This window comes from Mustelus asterias, unplaced genomic scaffold (genome assembly GCF_964213995.1).
Source record: "Mustelus asterias unplaced genomic scaffold, sMusAst1.hap1.1 HAP1_SCAFFOLD_1395, whole genome shotgun sequence".
NCBI classification, from domain to species: domain Eukaryota; kingdom Metazoa; phylum Chordata; class Chondrichthyes; order Carcharhiniformes; family Triakidae; genus Mustelus; species Mustelus asterias.
In genome coordinates, this window is record NW_027591340.1 from 73,256 (window position 1) to 94,592 (window position 21,337).

General features: G+C 42.0%; 1 protein-coding gene across 1 annotated transcript in view; it reads left to right on the forward strand.

Moving 5' to 3' along the window:
- The window catches only part of ift70 (intraflagellar transport 70), a gene marked incomplete at its 5' end in the record, with an annotated part of 79,296 nt that extends 60,600 nt beyond the window's left edge, over positions 1 to 18,696 (forward strand). The window contains 5 exons of the mRNA XM_078206269.1: positions 2,055 to 2,126; positions 8,503 to 8,606; positions 14,196 to 14,274; positions 17,060 to 17,189; positions 18,428 to 18,696. Coding sequence (XP_078062395.1) covers positions 2,055 to 2,126; positions 8,503 to 8,606; positions 14,196 to 14,274; positions 17,060 to 17,189; positions 18,428 to 18,450 — 408 coding nt within the window. The remainder of the gene's footprint in view (positions 1 to 2,054; positions 2,127 to 8,502; positions 8,607 to 14,195; positions 14,275 to 17,059; positions 17,190 to 18,427) is intronic.
- Between the last annotated feature and the right edge of the window lie 2,641 nt (positions 18,697 to 21,337).

Consider the following 21,337-nt stretch of genomic DNA (forward strand, 5'->3'; position numbering starts at 1 on the left):
TAAAGTAAAATAAAGTTCTAAAAACCCATTATTTACTTCACTATATTAATGGAGCTGCATTGCTTTATACTTTCTGGATGTCCCATGATCATATTATAAAGTAGTTGTGTTCTATGTTATGAATCAAGCACTGCGAGGAGTTGTTTTTTTTTGTTTTTGAATGTATTTCTTATCAATAAAAATTTTGGTGTGGCGCCAGCAAATTTTTATTCCGTAAGTGCGGCCAGTGAAAAAACTTTGGGAACCACTGAGTTAAGCAGTACTAATTCTATAACTATATCCTCAGCTTAATGTCAACAAGCCTCTTTTTTTTTCAACTGAGTCAACACAGGCTGGAGTTTTTCTTAAATTTAAAGCGCAGCAGATTTAAATGACTTGACTGCTTGACAGTTCCACAGAGCTCATTTACCTTTACACATATTCCTGTCTACTGTTAACAACCAGAACCGGATACCTGAACCTCTCCAAACTCCAGTAGGTTTATACCTTTTCCTCAAATTAGTAAAACCCACGAGACATGTTTCAGAACCTTGGGTAATACAAATTGCTTCTGATTGAAGGCAGCTACACTTTTAAATGTGCTGCTGCCTCTGTGAACCATGGATGTGTGAAATTCACCTTGCACCCTTTTCTCCCCTGGTGAAAATGGTGGGCACTGGGTCTGGGACCCACACCTCCAGGGCTCTGGTGCCCTTTTTGCTATGAGGCAGAGCCCTTTGGTCTCTGCAAACATTCAAGCTCCTACAGTTCTGTCTCTCCCTCAGTTGGTTCTACAAGGATGTGCATATGGAGGAGCAGGCAAGAAAGTGGAGTTGAAACCACAATTTTATTGACAGGCTCAATGGCCTCCTCTGGCTTCTTTTTCTTATGTTTTGTACATAATGTTGCATATCTCAGCTTCACTATTTTCAGACGTTGCTTAATCTGCACAAACCATATGTTTAAGAAAGGGTGATAGAGGCAGGAACCCTCACAACACTTAAGAAGTATTTAGATGAGCATTTGAAATGCCATAACATACAAAGCTATGGGCCATGTGCTGGAAAGTGGGATTAGAATAGGTAGGTGGCTGATGCAGACATGATGGGCCGAAGGGCGTCTTTCCTTGCTGTAAAACTCTTGATCCTATTCCTAGGATAATGCATTATTTGATTTACTCAGCTTTTATGTGATGCAAATTAGGAATTATTTGCATAAGATCAATAATCAGAATTAGAACCTTTCATATCTTGCTACCTTGTCAATTTTTTAAAAAAGTTATTTTTCCCCTTTAACCAAGTTAACGTTTGATATATTCCAAAGCTGGTGGCTGAAAGTTTACACTGATGAGTGAGTAGATACGTTGGCCAGTAAAATAGTGCATGCTGCTTTCAACTAAACTGATATTGTTAGAACTAACCTTACTTAGACAAATGACTTTACTATAATAATTTTGAATTTGTCATAATTGATTTGCGCCATGATAACAGCATATATCTCGTCTTTGCTCGGAATATGCTAATATACTTGCACACACTTAAATTTGATTATACTACTTTAAAATGTTTTAGTGGGTGGCACAGTGCTTAGCATTGCTGTCTCACAGTGCCAGGGACCTGGATTCACATCCAGCCTCGGGTGGCTGTCTGTGTGGAGTTTGCACATTCTCCCCATGACTGCATGGGTTTCCTCTGGGTGCTCCAGTTCCTCCCACAATCCAAAGATGTGCAGGTTAGGTCGATTTGCCATGCTAAATTGCCCTTGGCGTCCCAAGATGTGTCAGTTAGGTGGATTAGCCATGATAAATGCGTGGGGTTACGGGAATAGAGCCTGGGTAAGATGCTCTGTCAGAGAGTCGGTGCAGACTCAATGGGCCAAATGGTCTCCTTTTGCATTGTAGTGATTCTGAATTGCCAGTGCTGTTGAACATGTGAACATTGTGTACACTATAATTGTCACTTTGCTTGCTTTGACTTTGAGATCCACTTGATATGTGTAATTGTATACCTTTCACATTTTTAATATAGTGTTACTTTTATGTCGAAGTGCTCATACTCTTTTTACTTTGTTTCCAGATCTTGAACGTGAGTGCCATTGTCCTTGCAAATCTCTGCGTTTCCTATATTATGACCAGTCAAAATGAAGAGGTAGGTTAAATATCCATTAATGAGTGACCTGGAAAGAATACAATAGTTTGTTTTTTATTTTTAATGGATGTACCTTAGCTCCAGTCATTTTGTTTAAATTTGACTTCTGCTCACCCTGCCTCAAAGGCAGCACGCCATTCGCAATGTTGTTTTTCTTGATTTTAATATACATTACAAATTTATTTTCACACTCACTTTTTGTAATTTTTACGATCTCTTTTGTCACCTTTCTTTGTATCTTTCCCATTTGTTAGAATATATGCTTTTTTATGTTTTTTTTAACTTTTCAGTCACCTTCAGTATTTTTTGGCCAGTTTCTTGCTACTTTTTTTTTTCTTTTCATTTATTACAAATAGGTTAATACAAAACAATTGCAAATACACAAAGAACAAATGTGAAAAATACATTACCAATGGCTAACGCCATCCATTTATCAGTTACTACCTTCTATCTAGGAAGGGTTCATTAAAGGTCATAGTTGTCCAGGGCATTGCCCTCCAAATACACCTCCATTTACAAATCATAACCTGCAAAGTGACAAACATTAGTACAACACAACAAGAATAAACATTGCAGCATCTCCGCCGCCCTCCAGGGCACCGCCTCCCGGGTTTTTCCCCTGCCGAGGGATGCAACCCTCCAGAGGTACTCAGGTCCGGGGATTCCACCTGGCGGATGTTCAGCCGGAGGAAGGGGAAAGGGAAACCACCCCAAACCTACTCAATCCGGAATCCCTTCCGGATTTCCAGCCGGGGCGATGGGAAAGACACTCCGGGGTACTCAAATCGGCCTGCCTTCACAATTACTTCAGGGTAGAAACTGGTTCCTTTCTTTAAACGCTTCTCATTGATCTTCTGTGTTTTATCCACTAACATAAACTATTGGAAATAAGTTGGATATTTATGTCACATTCCATTGAAGTCAACTTACCGAAGCTGTTTTGTGTTTCTTTCTTTCAAACACTTTGTTGAACTCGATCATATTGTGATTTGTAATTAAATAAAACATAAAAGAAACATTCAAACTAAATTTATAAATCAACACACACCATGATGCAAACTAACTAACTAACTGGGACAGCACGGTGGCACAGTGGTTAGCACTGCAGTCTTGCAGCGTCAGGGACCTGGGTTCGATTCCCTGCTTGGGTCACTGTCTGTGTGAGTTTGCACATTCCCCCGTGTCTGCGTGGATTTCCTCCGGGTGCTCCAGTTTCCTCCCATGTTCTGAAAGATGTGCTGGTTGGGTGCATTAGCCATGCTAAATTCTCCATCAGTGTACCCGAACAGACACCAGAGTGTGGCGACTAGGGGATTTTCACAGTAACTTCATTGCAGTATTAATGTAAGCCTACTTGTGACACAAATAAACACAAGTTATACACTCCAAGGGTCATCCAGACTCAAAACTCTCTCCACAGATGCTGTCAGACCTGCTGAGATTTTCCAGCATTATTCATGCTTGTGTATTTCCTCAGTGCCTTTCCTGATGCTGCTCACAGTGTTACCCCAGTGACTGCAGCATGGCTGGTGGGTGACTGTAAGAGGCCCTTCACTGTTGATCTTAAGCATCTCAAGGCATGAGAGGTCCAATTTTGATTTGCCCTGTTTCATCCTAGCAGCACCAGTCTGTGCTGGCTGATAGGCAATGGCAAGGAGACTGGCATTGTGACAGCGATGGGAGGGCAAAGTTTTTCATCCCAAGAGAGGACAATAGGTTCAGACTCCACAGATCTACCGACCAGAAAGGAGAAATAGGTGAAGGGGTGGCTTTGTTCGTTAATTATGGTATTACCACAATGCTAATCAAAGTTCAGGAAACTAGGACATGGACGTGGTTTGGGTAGAGATGAGGAATGGTAAAGGCTAGAAGTCACTTGTGGGAGTCATGTACAGGCCCCTTAATAGTAAACACATGGTGGGGTACAGCATAAAGGAAAACTTAATTGGAGCTTGTCGGAAAGGCAAGCCGATTATCCTGGGAGATTTTACTCTACATAGAAATCATAGAAACCCTACAGTACAGAAAGAGGCCATTCGGCCCATCGAGTCTGCACCGACCACAATCCCACCCAGGCCCTACCCCCATATCCCTACATATTTACCCACTAATCCCTCTAATCTACACATCTCAGGACACTAAGGGCAATTTTTAGCACGGCCAATCAACCTAACCCACACATCTTTGGACTGTGGGAGGAAACCGGAGCACCCGGAGGAAACCCACGCAGACACGAGGAGAATGTGCAAACTCCACACACACAGTGACCCAAGCCGGGAATCGAACCCGGGTCCCTGGAGCTGTGAAGCAGCAGTGCTAACCACTGTGCTACCGTGCCGCCCATATAGATTGGAAATGTCATATGGGCACAAATAGCCATGGTGAGGAGTCCATAGAATGCTTCCTGGATAGTTTCTTAGAACAGCACATTCTGGAGCCAACCAAAGAACAAGCTATACTAGACTCGGTTTGTGCAATGAGATGGGATGTATTAATGATCTCATAGTGAAGGCACCCCAGGTAGCAGCGACCATAATATGATTGAATTTTACATTCAGTTTGAGGGAGAGAGAAGTGGGTCTGAGACTATATTTTAAAATTTAAATAAGGGCAATTATGAGGACATAAAAGCAGAGCTGGCTGAAGTGAATTGGCAAAGTAGGTTAAGGGAAAGTTCAATAGAGATGCGGTGGCAATCATTTAAGGAGATAATTCAGAATACACAGAATGGATACATTCCAATGAGTAAGAAAAAGTCCAAGAGATGGACATGCCATGCATGGTTAATTAAGAATGTTAAAGATAGTATCAAACTTAAAGAAAAAGCATGTAATTGTGGAAAGGTCAGTGGAAGGTCTAAAGATTAGACAGAATAAAAGGAACAGCAAAGGATGACTACACGATTAATAGAGAGGGAAATATTAGAGTACGAGAGAAAGCTATCCAGAAGTCTAAAAGCAGATAGTATAAATTTCTTAAAACATTTTTAAAAGAGTTAACAAAGTGAGCATGGAGAATTAATCATGGAAGACAAGGGGATGACAGATGAATCAAACAGGCATTTTGCATCAGTCTTCACAATAGAGGGGACAAGTAACATCTCAGAAGCAGCTATAACCCAGGAAATGGAAGGAAGAGAGGGAGGAACTCAGGAAAATTACAGTCAACAGAGAAGTGGCACTGAGTAAATTGCCAGAACTACGGGCTGGTAAGAGCCCAGGTCCTGATGGACTTCATTCTAGGGTGTCTCACCTGCTGAAAGAGCAGCGCTCCGAAAGCTTGTGATTCCAAATAAACCTGTTGGACTTTAACCTGGTGTTATGAGACTTCTTACCAGGGTCTTAAAAGAAGTGGCTAGTAACATTGTTGATGGGTTGGTTTTAATTTTCCACGACTCTCTAAATTTAGAAAAGGTCCCATTAGATTGCAAGAAAACAAATGTAACTCCATTATTCAAAAAGGGTGGAGCCAGGAAACCGGAATCTCCAGGCCAGCTAGCATCTTCAATAGGGGAAAGTGAAGCTATAGATGAGCAATGGATAAGTTCAAGGTAATCGGGCTGAGTCAACATGGTTTTGTGGAAGGGAAATCATGTTTGACCAACTCATTAGAGTACTTTATGTAGAAGTAACATGGATTGTGGATAAAGGGGAACCCGTGAATGTACTGTACTTAGATTTTCAGAGGCATTTGATAAAGTGCCACATCAAAGGTTACTGAGGAAAATAAAAGCTCAAGTTATGGGGGTAATATATTAGCATGGATAGAAGATTGGCTGGCTAACAAGAAAACAAGAAGTAGAGAGTAGGCATAAATGGGTCTTTTTCAGGTTGGCAAGATGTAAGAGTGGTGTACCACAGGGGGTCTCAACTGCTGACAATTTATATAAATGACTTGCATGAATTGGATGATTGCCAGATGTGCTGATAGCATAAACACAGCTAGGAAAGTGAGCTATGAAGAGAACATAAGGAGTTACAAAAAGATATACTTAGGTTAATAGATTAGGCACAGATCTGGCAAATGGAGTGTAGTGTAGGAAAACATGAAATTGTCCATTTTGGCAGGAAGAATAAAAGAAGCATATTATCTAAATGGTGAGAAATTGCAGAGCTTTGAGATGCAGACGGATCTGGGTGTCTTAGCGTATGAATTGCAAAAGGCTAGCATGCATGAAATTAGGAAAGTTAATAGGTTGTTATCATTTATTGCAAGGGTAATTGAAAAAAAGTAGGGAGGTTATGCTTCAGTTATACAAAGCGCCAGTGAGACACATCTGGAGTATTGTGTACAATATTGATCACAGTATTTAAGGAAGGATATAAATGCTTTGGAAGCAGCTGAGTGAAAGTTTACTGGACTAATACCTGGAATGGGTGGGTTGTCTTATGTGGAAAGACTAGAAGGGCAGGGCTTGTATCCACTGGAGTTTAGAAGAGTAAGAGGCAACTTGATTGAAATATATAAGATCCTGAGGAGTATTGACAGGCTGAATGTGGATTATATGGGAGAATCTAGAATTAGGGGCCACTATTTTAAAAATAAGGGGTCACTCATTTAAAACCAAGATGAGGAGACTTTTTTTTCTCTGAGGGTTGTGAGTCTTTGGAACTCTCTTCCTGAAAAGGTGGTGGAAGCAGAGTCTTTGAACATCTTTAAGGCAGAGCTAGATAGAAGCTTGGTAAACAAGGGGTGATAGGTTATCGGGAGTAGGTGGGATGCAGATTTGAGATTACTACTGTCAGGTCAGCCATGGTTTTATTAAATGGCGGAGCAGGCTCGAGGGACATCGATGACTGCATCTCATGATTGAATAAAATAAATAATAAAGTTGGGCTCACTTACTGCTGAATACCCTAACCCTTATGTTTTTAATGTTGAGTTAATGAGAAATAAAAGTAAGCATGTGCTGTTACACTGGCAGTGAGCAGATGGAGGAGTAGGGCATCTCTGACACCAATTTCTAGGTTCCCATGTGTAATTGTGTATGTGTGTGCTTCAGAAAGTGCTGCCTATTCCCTCCGCTGTAGCTGTGCGCTTTGAGAACCTGACTTCACGATTCCTGGATGGTCATATTTTTTGCTGATTTTTTAAAAAAAAATTATTTATCTTTCAGGTCCTATTTCTACCCAAAACTCTGCCCCATCCACCTCAAAGCTTGTTCACCAGCATCAAGGCACAAGTTGGGATTGTAATGGAATACTCCAACTGCCTGGATGAGTGTAGCTCTAATAATGCTGTAGAAGCTCAACAGGACCAGAACAATGCAGCCCACTAAATTGGCACCCATCGAACCATAGAATTCCTACAGTGCAGAAGGAGGCCATTTGGCCCATTGAATGATCATCAACTCTCCAAAAGAGCATCTTACCCAGGCCCACACCTCACCCTATCCTCATAACCCCGCACATTTACCATAGGTAATCCAACTAACCTACACACCTTTGGACTGTGGGAGGAATCCGGAGCACCCGGAGGAAACGCATACAAGCACCAATCCACCATCTTTAACATTCAATCCCTCCACCACCAACAAACAGTGGCAGCTTTAAAGACCATCTACAAGATACACTGCAGGAACTCATCACGGTTCCTTCGGCAGCACCTTCCAAACCCAGGACCACTGTCCTCTAGAAGGATGAGAGGAGCAGATACATGGGAACAACATCACCTGGAAGTTCCCCTCCAAGTCACTCTCCATCCTGACTTGGAAATATATTCTTATTCCTTCATTGTCACTGGGTCAAAATCCTATAGCTCCCTCCCTAACAGCACTATGGATGTACCTACACCAATAAAAACTGCAGCAGTTCAGGTGGTTCAACATCAACTTGTCAAGCACAATTAGGTACGGCCAATAAATGCTTCCCTCGCCAGCATCATCCAAATCCTGTAAAATAATTTGAAGCAGTGATGCATTTGGATTGTGTTTTTAAATTTGCTTCAGATCTCTCTCACGATGTTCCACTATCTGCTTGGTTTCTCTTCACTGTTTAAATTCACTCTGTCCTGTTTTGCTGCAAGACATACCAACGGTAGCTACATTTCAAGCTATTGCATTGACAAATGTACAAGTTTCTATAGTTTTGTAACTAGCCATTGGTGAAAAGTATTTCATAAAGAAATGAACAAAAAATATCAAATCATTTCTGACTGCTAAAGTAATATGTAAATTAGTAGTATGCAGAAGGGATGTATATCAGTCAGTGTTGATTGTTGAGTACCTGTCCTCAAGCCTGTTTTCTACATTAATATTAAGATATCTGTTCTTATAAATATTTCAGAAATAAAGTGGCTTGACCTTATGATTTGCTTTGGTTAAAGACTTGTGTTCACTGAGCTTACTCTGTAGTAATTTGGATATTTCCCTCAAAAGGCAGAAGAGCTCATGAGGAAGATTGAAAAGGAAGAGGAACAACTGGCATATGATGACCCAGACAAAAAGATATATCACCTCTGCATTGTTAATCTTGTTATAGGGTAAGTACATCATTTAACAGTGACAGGTATAGTGCTGGAGATACAAACTGCACAGTATATAATCGAGTATTGCATCTCAGAAAAAATACATGATACCATGAAGGATGTAATTGCTGGCGGCTGCAAATAATTTTCAGAAGGGAGAGTGATATTCCAAGTTGGATGCTCATGAGTCAACTGAATGCTTAGGGAATAGATCTTGTGTTGCCATAGATACTGAAGCTTAGATAATAAATGCAGCAGGAAATTGGACTTTGCAGAAAGTCATGCTTCACACTATGAAAACTGGCTGTGATTGTCTAGCTGTGATTTTATATTGCATCTTTAAGGAAATATAAACAATATGTAAAGCAGATTAGAAAGATTGCCTTTCACTGGCAATTAATAATTAAAAACATAGGCTAATAAGCAATGTTGGAATTTGCAATAATACCAAATCTCAGTTATCGTTCCCTTTGAGATTTGGCATTCTTGTGAACCTGCCCTGATGAATGCAAGTCGAAAAGCTTCAGCAGCATATGTCCTTTTTTCAGGAATATTTTAATTGTTATAGGAAAATGATTGGTAACAGCAAATTCTGATAACTCTTCAGTCCCATTACTATCAGGGAATCATTCTCACCCAATCCCCATGAAAACCCAAATCTGAATCCAAGGTTTCTAAAAAAAAAGCATGTTTCACATCTTTGAAATGAAAGATTTGGCATATGTACTAAAATGTTTGGCAGTTTTCTGTGCATTACCAGGAGATGAGAAGATTTTGTTCTGCATCATTTAACGATACTTTATTTTGAAGATTACCAAGCATCAACTATGAAAATTAGGAATAGTCTTCCATCAGAACTGTGCTGCCCTCCCCATCAAGAAAGACAACCTGAATGTGGGAGCTGCCAGAACTGATTAGTAAATAAAAAGACATAGAATCCTACAGTGTAGAAGGAGGCCACTTGGCCCATTGAGTCTACACCGATCACAATCCCACCCAGGCCCTATTCCCATAGCCCATGCATTTACCCTAGCTAGTCCCCCCGACACTAAGGGGCAATTTAGCATAGCTCATCCACCTAATCCACACATCTTTGGACTGTGGGAGGAAACTGGAGCACCCGGAGGAAACCCACGCAGACACGAGGAGAATGTGCATACCCCACACGGATAGTCACCCAAGGCTGGAATCGAACCCGGGTCCCTGGCGCTGTGAGGCAGCACTGTGAAGACAGGGAAACAAATTTCCAAAATAAATTAGTACCTGGTAGAATACACAGGTTTGTGTAATTTTCACATTTGTGACTTTGCATATTCATTTATCTTCTTGGCTGCTACAAAATGTTTCACTTTAAGCAAAGATATGAAGGTTCCAACTACAGCCAAGGCATTCATATCACAGTCTGCTAGCAAAATCTGAAAAAGCAAGTTCCTAAAAAAAAGCCTGAGATGGAACAATTCTTCCCAGTTCGTTCTTCTCAGTATTATCTGTTCAGAAGTGTCATCAGCCACATCAGCCGATTCTTTTCAGTAACTGAGTCTGTTCGTTTTATCTACGCACATTTGCTTATGATAAAGAATGTCAATTTAGAATTGGCCCAAAGCTAAAGTTAGATTGCAGAGGATGCATGTAGTAAAACTCATAGAGATGCACATTTCAGTTTGTGAAGAAGTTTGCTAACATTTATCCAAAATCCAATCACCTCAGGGTGTTTCAAAATTTTAAAAACTAAACAAATAAGAAAGTTTACAGCATCTATTGGCCATCTAATTTAACTTGCTTGAAATGTATGGAACCTTGTGATGATTTTCTTAAGTTAGATTAATTTTGGGGCAGTCTTGTCAGGGTTTTGCATATATATTTCCATCTAGGAAAATTGACCATTATTAGAATCAATAGCCATTTGTTGTTACCTTCCTGAAAACACTCTCCTCTGTATTTTGACTTTTTCCTTTTTTCATTGTATTGTGAGGGAATATTGGAATTACACGGACACACACAGAGTAAATGTGGACAGGTATAACACGGGATGTATGTGGCAAAGGAAACATATTTCATTGTATATGCTATTGTGAATCCTTAAGATACTAGCAGAATTTGCATGACATTGTTCTCGATAAGTTGGGTAATATTATATTATAAGTTATATTTAAATTCATCTATCCTTTTAATTTCTGTAAATAAGGACAGTTTGCAGTCGGACTGCAATCGTTGTGACAAGAAAAATGTTTGCAGTTAGTAGGGTCCTTATGAAGTTCCAGAGCAGGAAATATATCATAGAATCTATGACACAGCGACAGGCCCTTTGGCCCAAACTGGTCCAGGCCAACCAAAATGCCCATTTAAGCTAACCCATTTGCCTGCATTTTGCCCATATTCCTCTAAACCTTTCCTATCTGTATATTTGTCCAAATGCCTTTTCAATGTTGTCAATGTCCTTGCCTCAACCACTTCCTCCGGCAGCTCATTCCACATACATATCACCTTCTGTGTAAAAAAAAAAAAAGTTGCTCCTCAGGTTCCCATTAATTCTTTCCCCTCTTAACAAACCTATGCCCTCTAGTTCTCGATTCCCCAACCCTGGGAAAAAGACTGAGTGCATTACCCCTATCCATGCCTTTCATGATCTTATACACCTCTGTAAGATCGCCCCTCAGTCTCCAATGCTCCAAAGAAATAAGCCTTCGCCTGTCCAATCTCTCCCCATAACTCAGTCCTTTGAGTCCTGGCAACATCCTTGTAAATCTCTTCTGCACTCTCTCCAGTTTAATCACATCTTTCCTCTGGCAAGGCAACTAAAACTGAACACAATATTCCAGGTGCGGCCTCACCAAAGTCCTCTACAACTGCAACATAACTTTGCAACTTTTATACTCAATGCCCTGACTCATAAAGGCCAGCATGCCAAAAGCCGCCTTCATTACTCTATCTATCTGTGACTCCACCGTTAGAGAACCGTGCACCTGAACTCCAAGATCCCTCTGTTCCACAATACTCCCTTTGGTCCTACCATTCACCGTGAAAGTCCTACCTTGATTGGACTTTCCACAATGCAACACCTCACCCTTATCTGGTATTGAACTCCATTTGCTATCTCTCGGCCCACTTTCCCAGCTGTTCAAGATCCTGCTGCAATTTTTGATAATCTCACTGTCTACAATACCATCTATTTTAGTGTCATCTGCAAACTTATTGATCATGCCTTGCACATTCTCATCTGATCTAGATAACAAATAACAATGGGCCCGGCACTGACCTCTGAGGCACACGACTAGTCGCAGGCCTCTAGCCCGACAAGCATCCTTCCACCATGCCCGTTGCTTCCTACCATCAAGCCAATTGTATATCCAATTTGCCAGCTCTCCCTGGATCCCATGTGATCTAACCTTCCAGAGCAGCCTGTAGAACTTTATCAAAGGCCTTACTGAAGTCCATATTGGCAACGTCTACCACCCTGCCCTCATCAACCTTTCTAGTCACTTCATCAAAGAACTCTAACAAGTTTGTAAGACATGATGTCCCACGCACAAAGCCATGCTGACTACTCCTAATCAAACCCTGTCTTCCCAAATGTCTGTATATCTTATCCCTCAGAATCTTCACTAGTAACTTACCTACCACAGATGTTAGGCTTACCGGTCCATAATTCCCAGGTTTTTCTTTGCAGCCCTTCTTAAATAAGGGCACAACATTTTCTACCCTCCAGTCTTCTGGTACCTCCCCCGTGGCTAACAATGATGCAAATATCTATGGACAAGCCCTCCGTATACACAGGATCTGCTCGGATGAGGAGGATCGCAACAGACACCTCCAGACGCTGAAAGATGCCCTCATAAGAACAGGTTATAGCGCTCGACTCGTTGATCAACAGTTCCAACGCGCCACAGCGAAAAACCGCACCAACCTCCTCAGAAGACAAACACGGGACACAGTGGACAGAGTAAACGTGTCATTAATGAAGACGAACATCTCGCCAAGGCCATCCCCACACCCCCACTTCTTGCCTTCAAACAACCGCACAACCTCAAACAGACCATTGTCCGCACCAAACTACCCAGCCTTCAGGAGAACAGTGACCACGACACCACACAACCCTGCCACAGCAACCTCTGCAAGACGTGCCGGATCATCGACATGGATGCCATCATCTCACATGAGAACACCATCCACCAGGTACACGGTACATACTCTTGCAACTCGGCCAATGTTGTCTACCTGATACGCTGCAGGAAAGGATGTCCCGAGGCATGGTACATTGGGGAAACTATGCAGACGCTGCGACAACGGATGAATGAACACCGCTCGACAATCACCAGGCAAGACTGTTCTCTTCCTGTTGGGGAGCACTTCAGCGGTCACGGGCATTCGGCATCTGATATTCGGGTAAGCGTTCTCCAAGGCGGCCTTCACAACACACGACAGCGCAGAGTCGCTGAGCAGAAACTGATAGCCAAGTTCCGCACACACGAGGACGGCCTCAACCGGGATATTGGGTTCATGTCACACTATTTGTAACCCCCACAGCTTGCCTGGACCTGCAAAGTTTCACTGGCTGTCTTGTCTGGAGAGAATACACATCTTTTTAGCCTGTCTTGATGCTCTCTCCACTCACGTTCTTTGTATCTTAAAGACTTGATTAGCTGTAAGTATTCGCATTCCAACCATTATTCATGTAAATTGAGTTTGTGTCTTTATAGGCCCTGTTTGTGAACAGAATTCCCACTCACCTGAAGAAGGGGCTTGGAGCTCCGAAAGCTTGTGTGGCTTTTGCTACCAAATAAACCTGTTGGACTTTAACCTGGTGTTGTTAAACTTCTTACTGCAAATATCTAAGCCAGGGCTCCTGCAATTTCTTCTCTAACCTCACGCAGTGTTCTTGGATATACCCAGTCAAGACCAAGAGATTTATCCACCTTCATACATTTTAATATGTCCATCGCCACTTCTACTGTAAACTGTCCCCAATACATTGCCACTAACTTTCCCAGGTTCCAAATATATCTTTATTATTTCCTGGAAAATGTTCAGAATCCATAAATAGACAATGTTTAATATTTTATACTATTGGACAAGCAAGTACTTTTATGATAAAAAGGATGAATGGTTTCATTGAGGTTGCATTAAGTAATTGAATCCTCAGAGAAAATGAGACAGTGAATAGTCTCATGCTAATGGGTGTAAAATATGGCTACAGGCAAACTTTTGGGAGATTATTTTCTGAAACTTTTGGAAATCGAGGCAGTGAGGTCTTGAGTGAAAAACTTCAGAATTCAGGTTGTTTTTTCCTACCTGTCAATGCTTTATAAACCAGATTAAAATGGTTTATACAAGCACAATAGCATTGCTGCTGCTGAGAAATGGTGGTTGTTTTATCTGTTTTTGGAAGGGATGGACGGCAGGTACACACTCCCATCAAAGCAACTTGTATCCTGATCCTGTTGGTAAACATTTAGTTACTCTGAACAAGTTAACACCTTTCTTAAAATAGCGAGTGAAAAGAAGACTGCTTAATTATGCATTGATGCAGTTAGTAATAAATCATAGAGATCTTTACTGAGAATGCCTTGCTCTTTTTATTTAGTTTTATGTTCTCAATTTTCTCAGGACCTTATACTGTGCTAAAGGAAATTATGAATTTGGCATTTCAAGAGTAATAAAGAGCTTGGAACCTTACAATAAAAAGGTAAGATGGCAAATTGTATCAAGTGAAAACTTCTAACCAGGTAGGACCTTGCATAATGTCCCTTTTTCATATGGAGAACAAATCAGATATTATTGTTAGTCTACAAAGTGAATGAGATAAGACCAATATGTCCTTGCAAATTAACCTCTTTCAAGTCAGTACTTGTGTTCAGCACCGTAATCATGAAAGTTTGCTTCAAATTTTATGTGTGGAATGAAAACCTGAGACGGGAAAAGAAATCTGAAGTATTAGCTGTATTCATTTGTATAATTCTGTGGTAAATCATCTGGAAATCCCACCTGGCTCCAGTCCATATCAGTCATTGATTAAAAAATATAACCAGTCAAAATTGAAGGAGCTGAAAACAGTTTGTTCTAATAATAGTCATACATGGATCCAGTATTTGAATTTAGCAAAAAGCCCGTTCCCAGTTGTGAAGATCATGAAATATGAATGTTACTGCACTCCCATGTAAACACAAAAATATAATTTTTTTAGGATTTGTCAGTGAATTAACACACCGTAAGGAGTGATGCTGAACAGTTTAAATTGTTTTCTTTCTGTGACAGTAACATTACTTCTAAACCATTAAGAATACAAACACACACAACTTATCTGCTTCTGAACTCAGCTTCCCATAAAAAACCAGATGTCTCTTTTAGTCTTTTCCCTCCAAAAAAGGGATACATCCAGACTTTGTTTTTAACACACCAGGCTGGCATGTTTTTATGTAACAATTCTTTTAAATACGAAGATCTTTAGCATAAATTTTAGACACACATCACAGTTATTAAATAACTTGCTGCCGTAAATTAAAATGCAATTAGTGTTTAAATCCAGCAAGTTCTGAGAAGTAACAGGGAGGCTAAGGGTGATGTGGCATTTAAATCATAGAATCCTACAGTGCAGAAGGAGGCCATTCGGCCCATCAAGTCTGCATCAACCACAATCCCACCCACGCCCTATCCTTGTATCCCCATGCATTTACCCAATTGGTAATTTAGCATGACCAATCCACTTAACCCCCACATCTTTGGACTGTGGGAGGAAACCAGAGCACCCGGAGGAAATGTGCAGATTCCACACAGACAGTGACCCAATCCGGGAATCAAACCCACGTCCCTGGCGCTGTGAGGCAGCAATGCTAACCACTGTGTCATCGTGCTCAGACTGTGTGTGAGGAGAAGAGTGGGGTGCTCACCAGCAGTTCCGGGAGATACACAACTTACTCCTTTTCTCTTCACCCCTGAAACTCCGACCTAAATTGTTTCAGGAAAAACATTTAACATTGTGAGAGCACATAACATTCATATGTAAAATGTGGGCTTTTGGTTGATGTGCATGTGAAATGTTCTCAGTGCAAAGCAGTAGTTCAGTCAGAGCTATAGTGAGTTATTAAATTGAGTTGAAATAAATCCGACAGCAGTGCATTGGCAGTTTTTGCCAGTAAGTATAATTATTGCAACTCTTTCAATATTACTCATGAAATTAACATTGTATTCAACCTTTTCATGTGCAGGTTCCTCGATAGTCAATCACCTTGAAATGAATTTTATGTATTGGGGTTTGCCAGTGTTGTATAATTGAGACCACAAGCCAAATTCACATTTCTTAAAAATCACTTTTCAAAAAATTGAATTTGCACAATTATTTAAGAAGGGATGGAATAATTTTCTTTACGGTTATTGGATTAGAATTAGCTGGGGAGGTAATGTGTACGGTTTTACATCAGGAGTGGATATAAAGGAAATCCAAAACTATTTTTATTAGCAAACCAATGGTCAATATGATCATCAAATACTGTGCAAAAACTTCAGTAATTTAAATGTTAGGATTTATGTAAATGTTCCTTTCAATTTTAAAGTGATGTTGCTCCATTACTGCATTTCAGTATCCTTTGGCATACAAACTACAATGTAGTTATCGTGTTATACCTAGAAGTATTTCCTTGGTTTATTTCATAGAATCCCTACAGTGCAGAAGGAAACCATTCGGCCCATTGAGTCTGCACCAATTCTCCAACAGAGCATCCCACCCAGGCCCTATCCTCATAATCCCATATATTTACCCTGCGAATCCCCCTGACACTAAGGGGCAATTTAACATCGCAAGTCAACCTAAGCCGCACATCTTTGGACTGGGAGGAAACTGGAGCTCCTGGAGGAAACCTACGCAGACATGGAGAGAATGTGCAAACTCCACACAGACAATGACCCAAGGCCTGAATTGAACCCAGGTCACTGGCGCTGAGAGGCAGCAGTGCTAACCACTAACTGTGCTGCCCACTATATATTCTGTACCTTGAGTGGTTTGACTCCACACTTGTGAATGCCTGGAGATTTGTATATAGAAAAATGTATGAATATTTGTAAATAAAACAAAATAATATTTTTCACAAAGTAATTTAGTACGTTTGAAAAAACCTTCAAGTCAAAGTGGCAAAAAACCTTATATTGAACACCAGTGAGATCCTTCAGTAAAAGAGTTCATGGATGGCAGAGATTTTTGATTTACAAGATAATAAAATACCTTTTAATGTGTTTAATATGAAAAGAATTCCTGCAGATTTTCATCCTGACATTTTAATATAGACAGTTGGATCCCGATACATTATATTTTTCAAAGATAAGTGAAAGTCACTTCTAACAGAAGATTTGTGAGCAGTGTTACACACCTCCACCAAAAGGTCATGAAATGCAATGGTTGAACATCAATAGAAAGCCCAGCTGATTCAGCACTAATGTTGGTCAAGTTTCATGCTTTTAAACCTCCTTTTTCTTTACAGCTTGGAACAGATACTTGGTATTACGCCAAGCGGTGCTTCTTATCTTTACTGGAGAATATGGCCAAACACATGATTATGCTAAGGGACACTGTTATACAAGAATGTATTCAATTCTTAGAACATTGTGAAAGTAAGTACGATTCAGTATCACTCGAGATATTGAACCACATTTTAATCACCTTTGATGAGATGTTCCATTGGCTGGAATGCAAGTAAATTTACAATCTGAGGGGTCTTTTTGTTTAGTTGAATGAAACTTGTGGGGGTAATTGGATCCTAATTTGGCAACAGTTCACAAAATAACAGCTATATCTGAAGCTTTTGTAAAATATTGTTCTTGCATTCTGAACAAAACGAGTATAAATTTGAGAAATGTCAAAGGAATTTCCTCTAACATCCAATTGAAATCAACCTTATCTAAATCTAAACTCTTGGGCTGGATTTTTGTAATGAGCTTGCAAAACGTGAATCGGGCCATTTCCTGCTCTTGGAAACTCGATCCCATCACCTCTGCCCATACTTTCCATGTTTCCGTCTCCTGGAAACACAGGTAGGCACAGTTCAAGTTTTCTGACTCCCAAGGAAGTGTCAGAAGAGTGTGGGTACCAGGGCTGGCTTGTTAGAAGTCTGCCTCAGTTTGCTGGGACATTAGCCAAACTCGCCACATCATTTGTGTCCCTAACCCCTCCCCAATATCATAACATTCAAGGATAAAGGACAAGTGCTAGAAAATGGGATTAGCGCACCTTTAGTGGTAGTTATTGTCAGTGCAGACTCGATGGGTCAAAGGGCTTTGTACAACCCTATGACTCTGACTCCACCAACCCCTCATACACCCAAGTCTCCCCTCAGACTCCTTTCTGGCTGATGGCAGCTCCCTTGCTCTCAATGACTAGGGTCACATCATGGCAATGCAGCGGGGAAGGTTCCATCTCTCCTGATCCTACAGCATTCTTCATGAGCTGAACCCTTGGGGAACACAGTGTCACTGGAGACACTGAAAGGGTGGGAGGAGGGTGGGGGGAGACTGCCACATCTCAAAGATGCAGAGGGAACACAAGAAGAATGGCTAGACTCTAGCCCAGTATACTGTGACAGACATTATAATTCCCGTTAAGGTACAGGCATGATTGATGTGATCAGTCGCTGTGAAGGAATGCCATCAATGTGCTGGGAAGGTTGTACACAGCACAGGGAGCCCTGGACTGAGAACCCAGCCTTTATCTTGTGCAGGATAGCTTATTATAACCAGAGGCCAAATAGAGGGTGAAGTGATTGGGAGTTTATTTAAAGAAGTAACTGTCATGTATGTACAAGTGATTAATACCCGTGCCCACGCTGTACAACTGGAGCTCCTTAACCTTACAGAGGAGTTGGACGCAGCCTGCTGACTACTACACCCTACGATGACCTCTGAAGGGTCGAGACGTGGAGGACTCTGGCCTGCTTTCAGGATTCTGCTGTGTGGCGCTGCCACCCTCATGGGCCTGTGGGCTGGAGCCGACGTGATCACAGGAAGAGGCGATTCAGATGGGGGGGAATACTGCCAGGTTGAATGGATGTACACCAGCTAATCTTTCTCCCTGTGGGTGTTTGCAGACTTCTGGCTGCTGCCTGGAAAGGGAGCAGCAGCTAAAGTGAGTTTGAGAAGTGCTGCCCCTCTCTGCCTTTAACACTGAGGGATGCCAGTAAGTGCCTCTGACATGGAGTACAGTTCCTGCAGCAGCGCACAACAGACGTCTTGACCATGGTCTCTACAACAGCTGATCTCAGTGTTGACCTCGGTGCTTTGGCCTGTCGGTGCAATCGCTTCAGGCTGAAGGTGGACAGACTCCTCTGTGGAACTCCGCCTGAGGAGTGGAGCCGACATCCCTCCCTGATTTTCCCTACCTTGCCATTGGAGCTCCAGCTACTGAGGCATTTTGGAGTCCAGAGACTGGAACTCAGCAGATCCCTGGCCGCCAGCAGCCTGGGACCTGATGTGGATCAGACAGTGTGATGTTCTCACGAGATTGAGCCTGAGGCTACTCTAGAACTGGGTCCCACTGCGGTGTGCCTCTGTGATAGTGCAAGCTGTCGGTTGGCACTGCCAAACTCAAACAGCACATGTGTGATGGACCTCCTGCCGCGCCAGCTGCATAGTTCTGTCCTCAGTCTGTGAGGACCATGAGCTCCAGCATCCTTCTAACCAGCTGGGATCTATCCCTCTTGTTGTGTGGCAGCTTCTCCCGCGTGAAGACAGATGGAGAGAATATAAGCAGCATGTGTGCAGATGATAAGACTGCCTAGCATGTGTGGATGGTGAGTGGGAGCAGTGAGATGATGAGGATGTGACTCACAGGGAAGATGAAGATGTGTGTGGGAGAGTGAGTGGTGATGTCCCTGAAGCTGGCAGTGAGTGAGATCCCTGTCAATGTGTCAGTTGTGGGTGATGAGAAGAGTGACTTACCCAGGCAGAATGGCGATCATTATCCTGTTACTCTGCTTTTAATTTAAACACCTTCCAAGCATTCCAGTTTAATGAGGCAAACGGACAGTAATTCAACAGTTTCTTTATTTAATACTTCTGGTACCAACTCAAACAGTTGCAACTCATTAACTCTTTACTGAACTTTACCTCTAACTGAACATCAACTTTCAGCTGAACTTTAACTCAGCTGAACTTTAACTGCACATTAACTAACTGAACATCAACTTTAATTATTTAACTTAAAGCCACTATTGCCATTATTGTTGTAGTCATTCTTTCTCCATCCACAATTCCTCTTGTGGCATTGGATGGCTGTCCTCTTCTGCAGGGTGTTGGCACTGACCACTACAGTCATTATAGTGACACCAAAAAGTGTGTGTACGTCCCTTGCCCAGTGTAGCAGTCTTCCACACTCCCCTCCCAGACAGAACCGATCTTGCGATCATTTTTGAATACAGCTCCATTGTGCTGAAACCTCATGATGGTCCTGCTCCACCTGTATTCCAACTTCAACCCTGCCTCCCTCCTGGCATGCGTGATTGGTCATCTTAGATGCAAGTCTTTGCCCAAAGTGTGGTTAGACTAGGTTTCACAGCCATAACCTTCCCAGCAGCTTCCTTGGCCTTGCTATGTGCAAGGGTGGCCTTTATTAAAGTAAGAAGTTTAACAACACCAGGTTAAAGTCCAACAGGTTTATTTGGTAGCAAAAGCCACACAAGCTTTCGAGCCTCGAAAGCTTGTGTGGCTTTTGCTACCAAATAAACCTGTTGGACTTTAACCTGGTGTTGTTAAACTTCTTACTGTGTTTACCCCAGTCCAACGCCGGCATCTCCACATCTTTATTAAAGTGGCAGGCATTGTGGTGCTGAGGTAACGGTGAGGCAGAATCAAAGGCGATGCAGTGTGGAAGCTGTGCCTGTACATTTATTGAGCACAACATGGCGGAAAAATCCGCCATTGCCGTTGGCAGATTCAATGCTATTTTCCTCGCCCGAAATCAGACATTGTCAATTGCAGAGATGATTCTGTCCGTAGAAGTGAGTAACATTCCATGGCAGAGACCTGGAACCCTGTGGGGGTGCTGAGGTGTGAATGAAAACGTTAAAGAAAAGTAAGACTGTACTCTGGCTGTCACTTTAACAGGGTTCAATTAAATAATTAACTTTCAGTCGCTTACTGGTCAGTGAAGTCACTGTCCTTTGTAACTGACCTGGATCCTGTCTATTATGGCGGCACCAATGTCGCTAGCCCAGTGTAGCAGTCCTTCCACACTCCCCTCCCAGACAGAACCGATCTTGCGTTCATTTTTGAATTCAGCTCCATTGCGCTGAAACCTCATGATGGTCCTGCTCCACCTGTACTTCAGGACCAAGTTCAACCCTCCCCTTCCTCCCCTCCCCTCCCTCCCCTCCCTCCCTCCTCCTTCCTTCCCTCACTGTCTGCGTGCCCACCATTTACTTGCAGCCTCACGCTGTACAGGTTCAACTACCTCCTCTTATTTTGCAGCTGTCTCCACTAATACTGGATCCCACTGATGTAGTGGTGGAAACTCTGAGCCCTCCCCGCCAAGCCTGTGAAATGCCCTCGTCCCATAAGGATCTCTACCTTTCCCTTCCAGTAAACTATGTGGTATCATTGGCCAGGTTAAAAATTGATCCTTAGAATCCTAAGATGCATAGGTTAGAGGGATTAGCGGGTAAATATGTGGGGGTAGGGCCTGGGTGGGATTGTGGTCGGTGCAGACTCGATGGGCCGAATGGCCTCCTTCTGCACTGTAGGGTTTCTATGATTTCTTCTATGATCTCTCT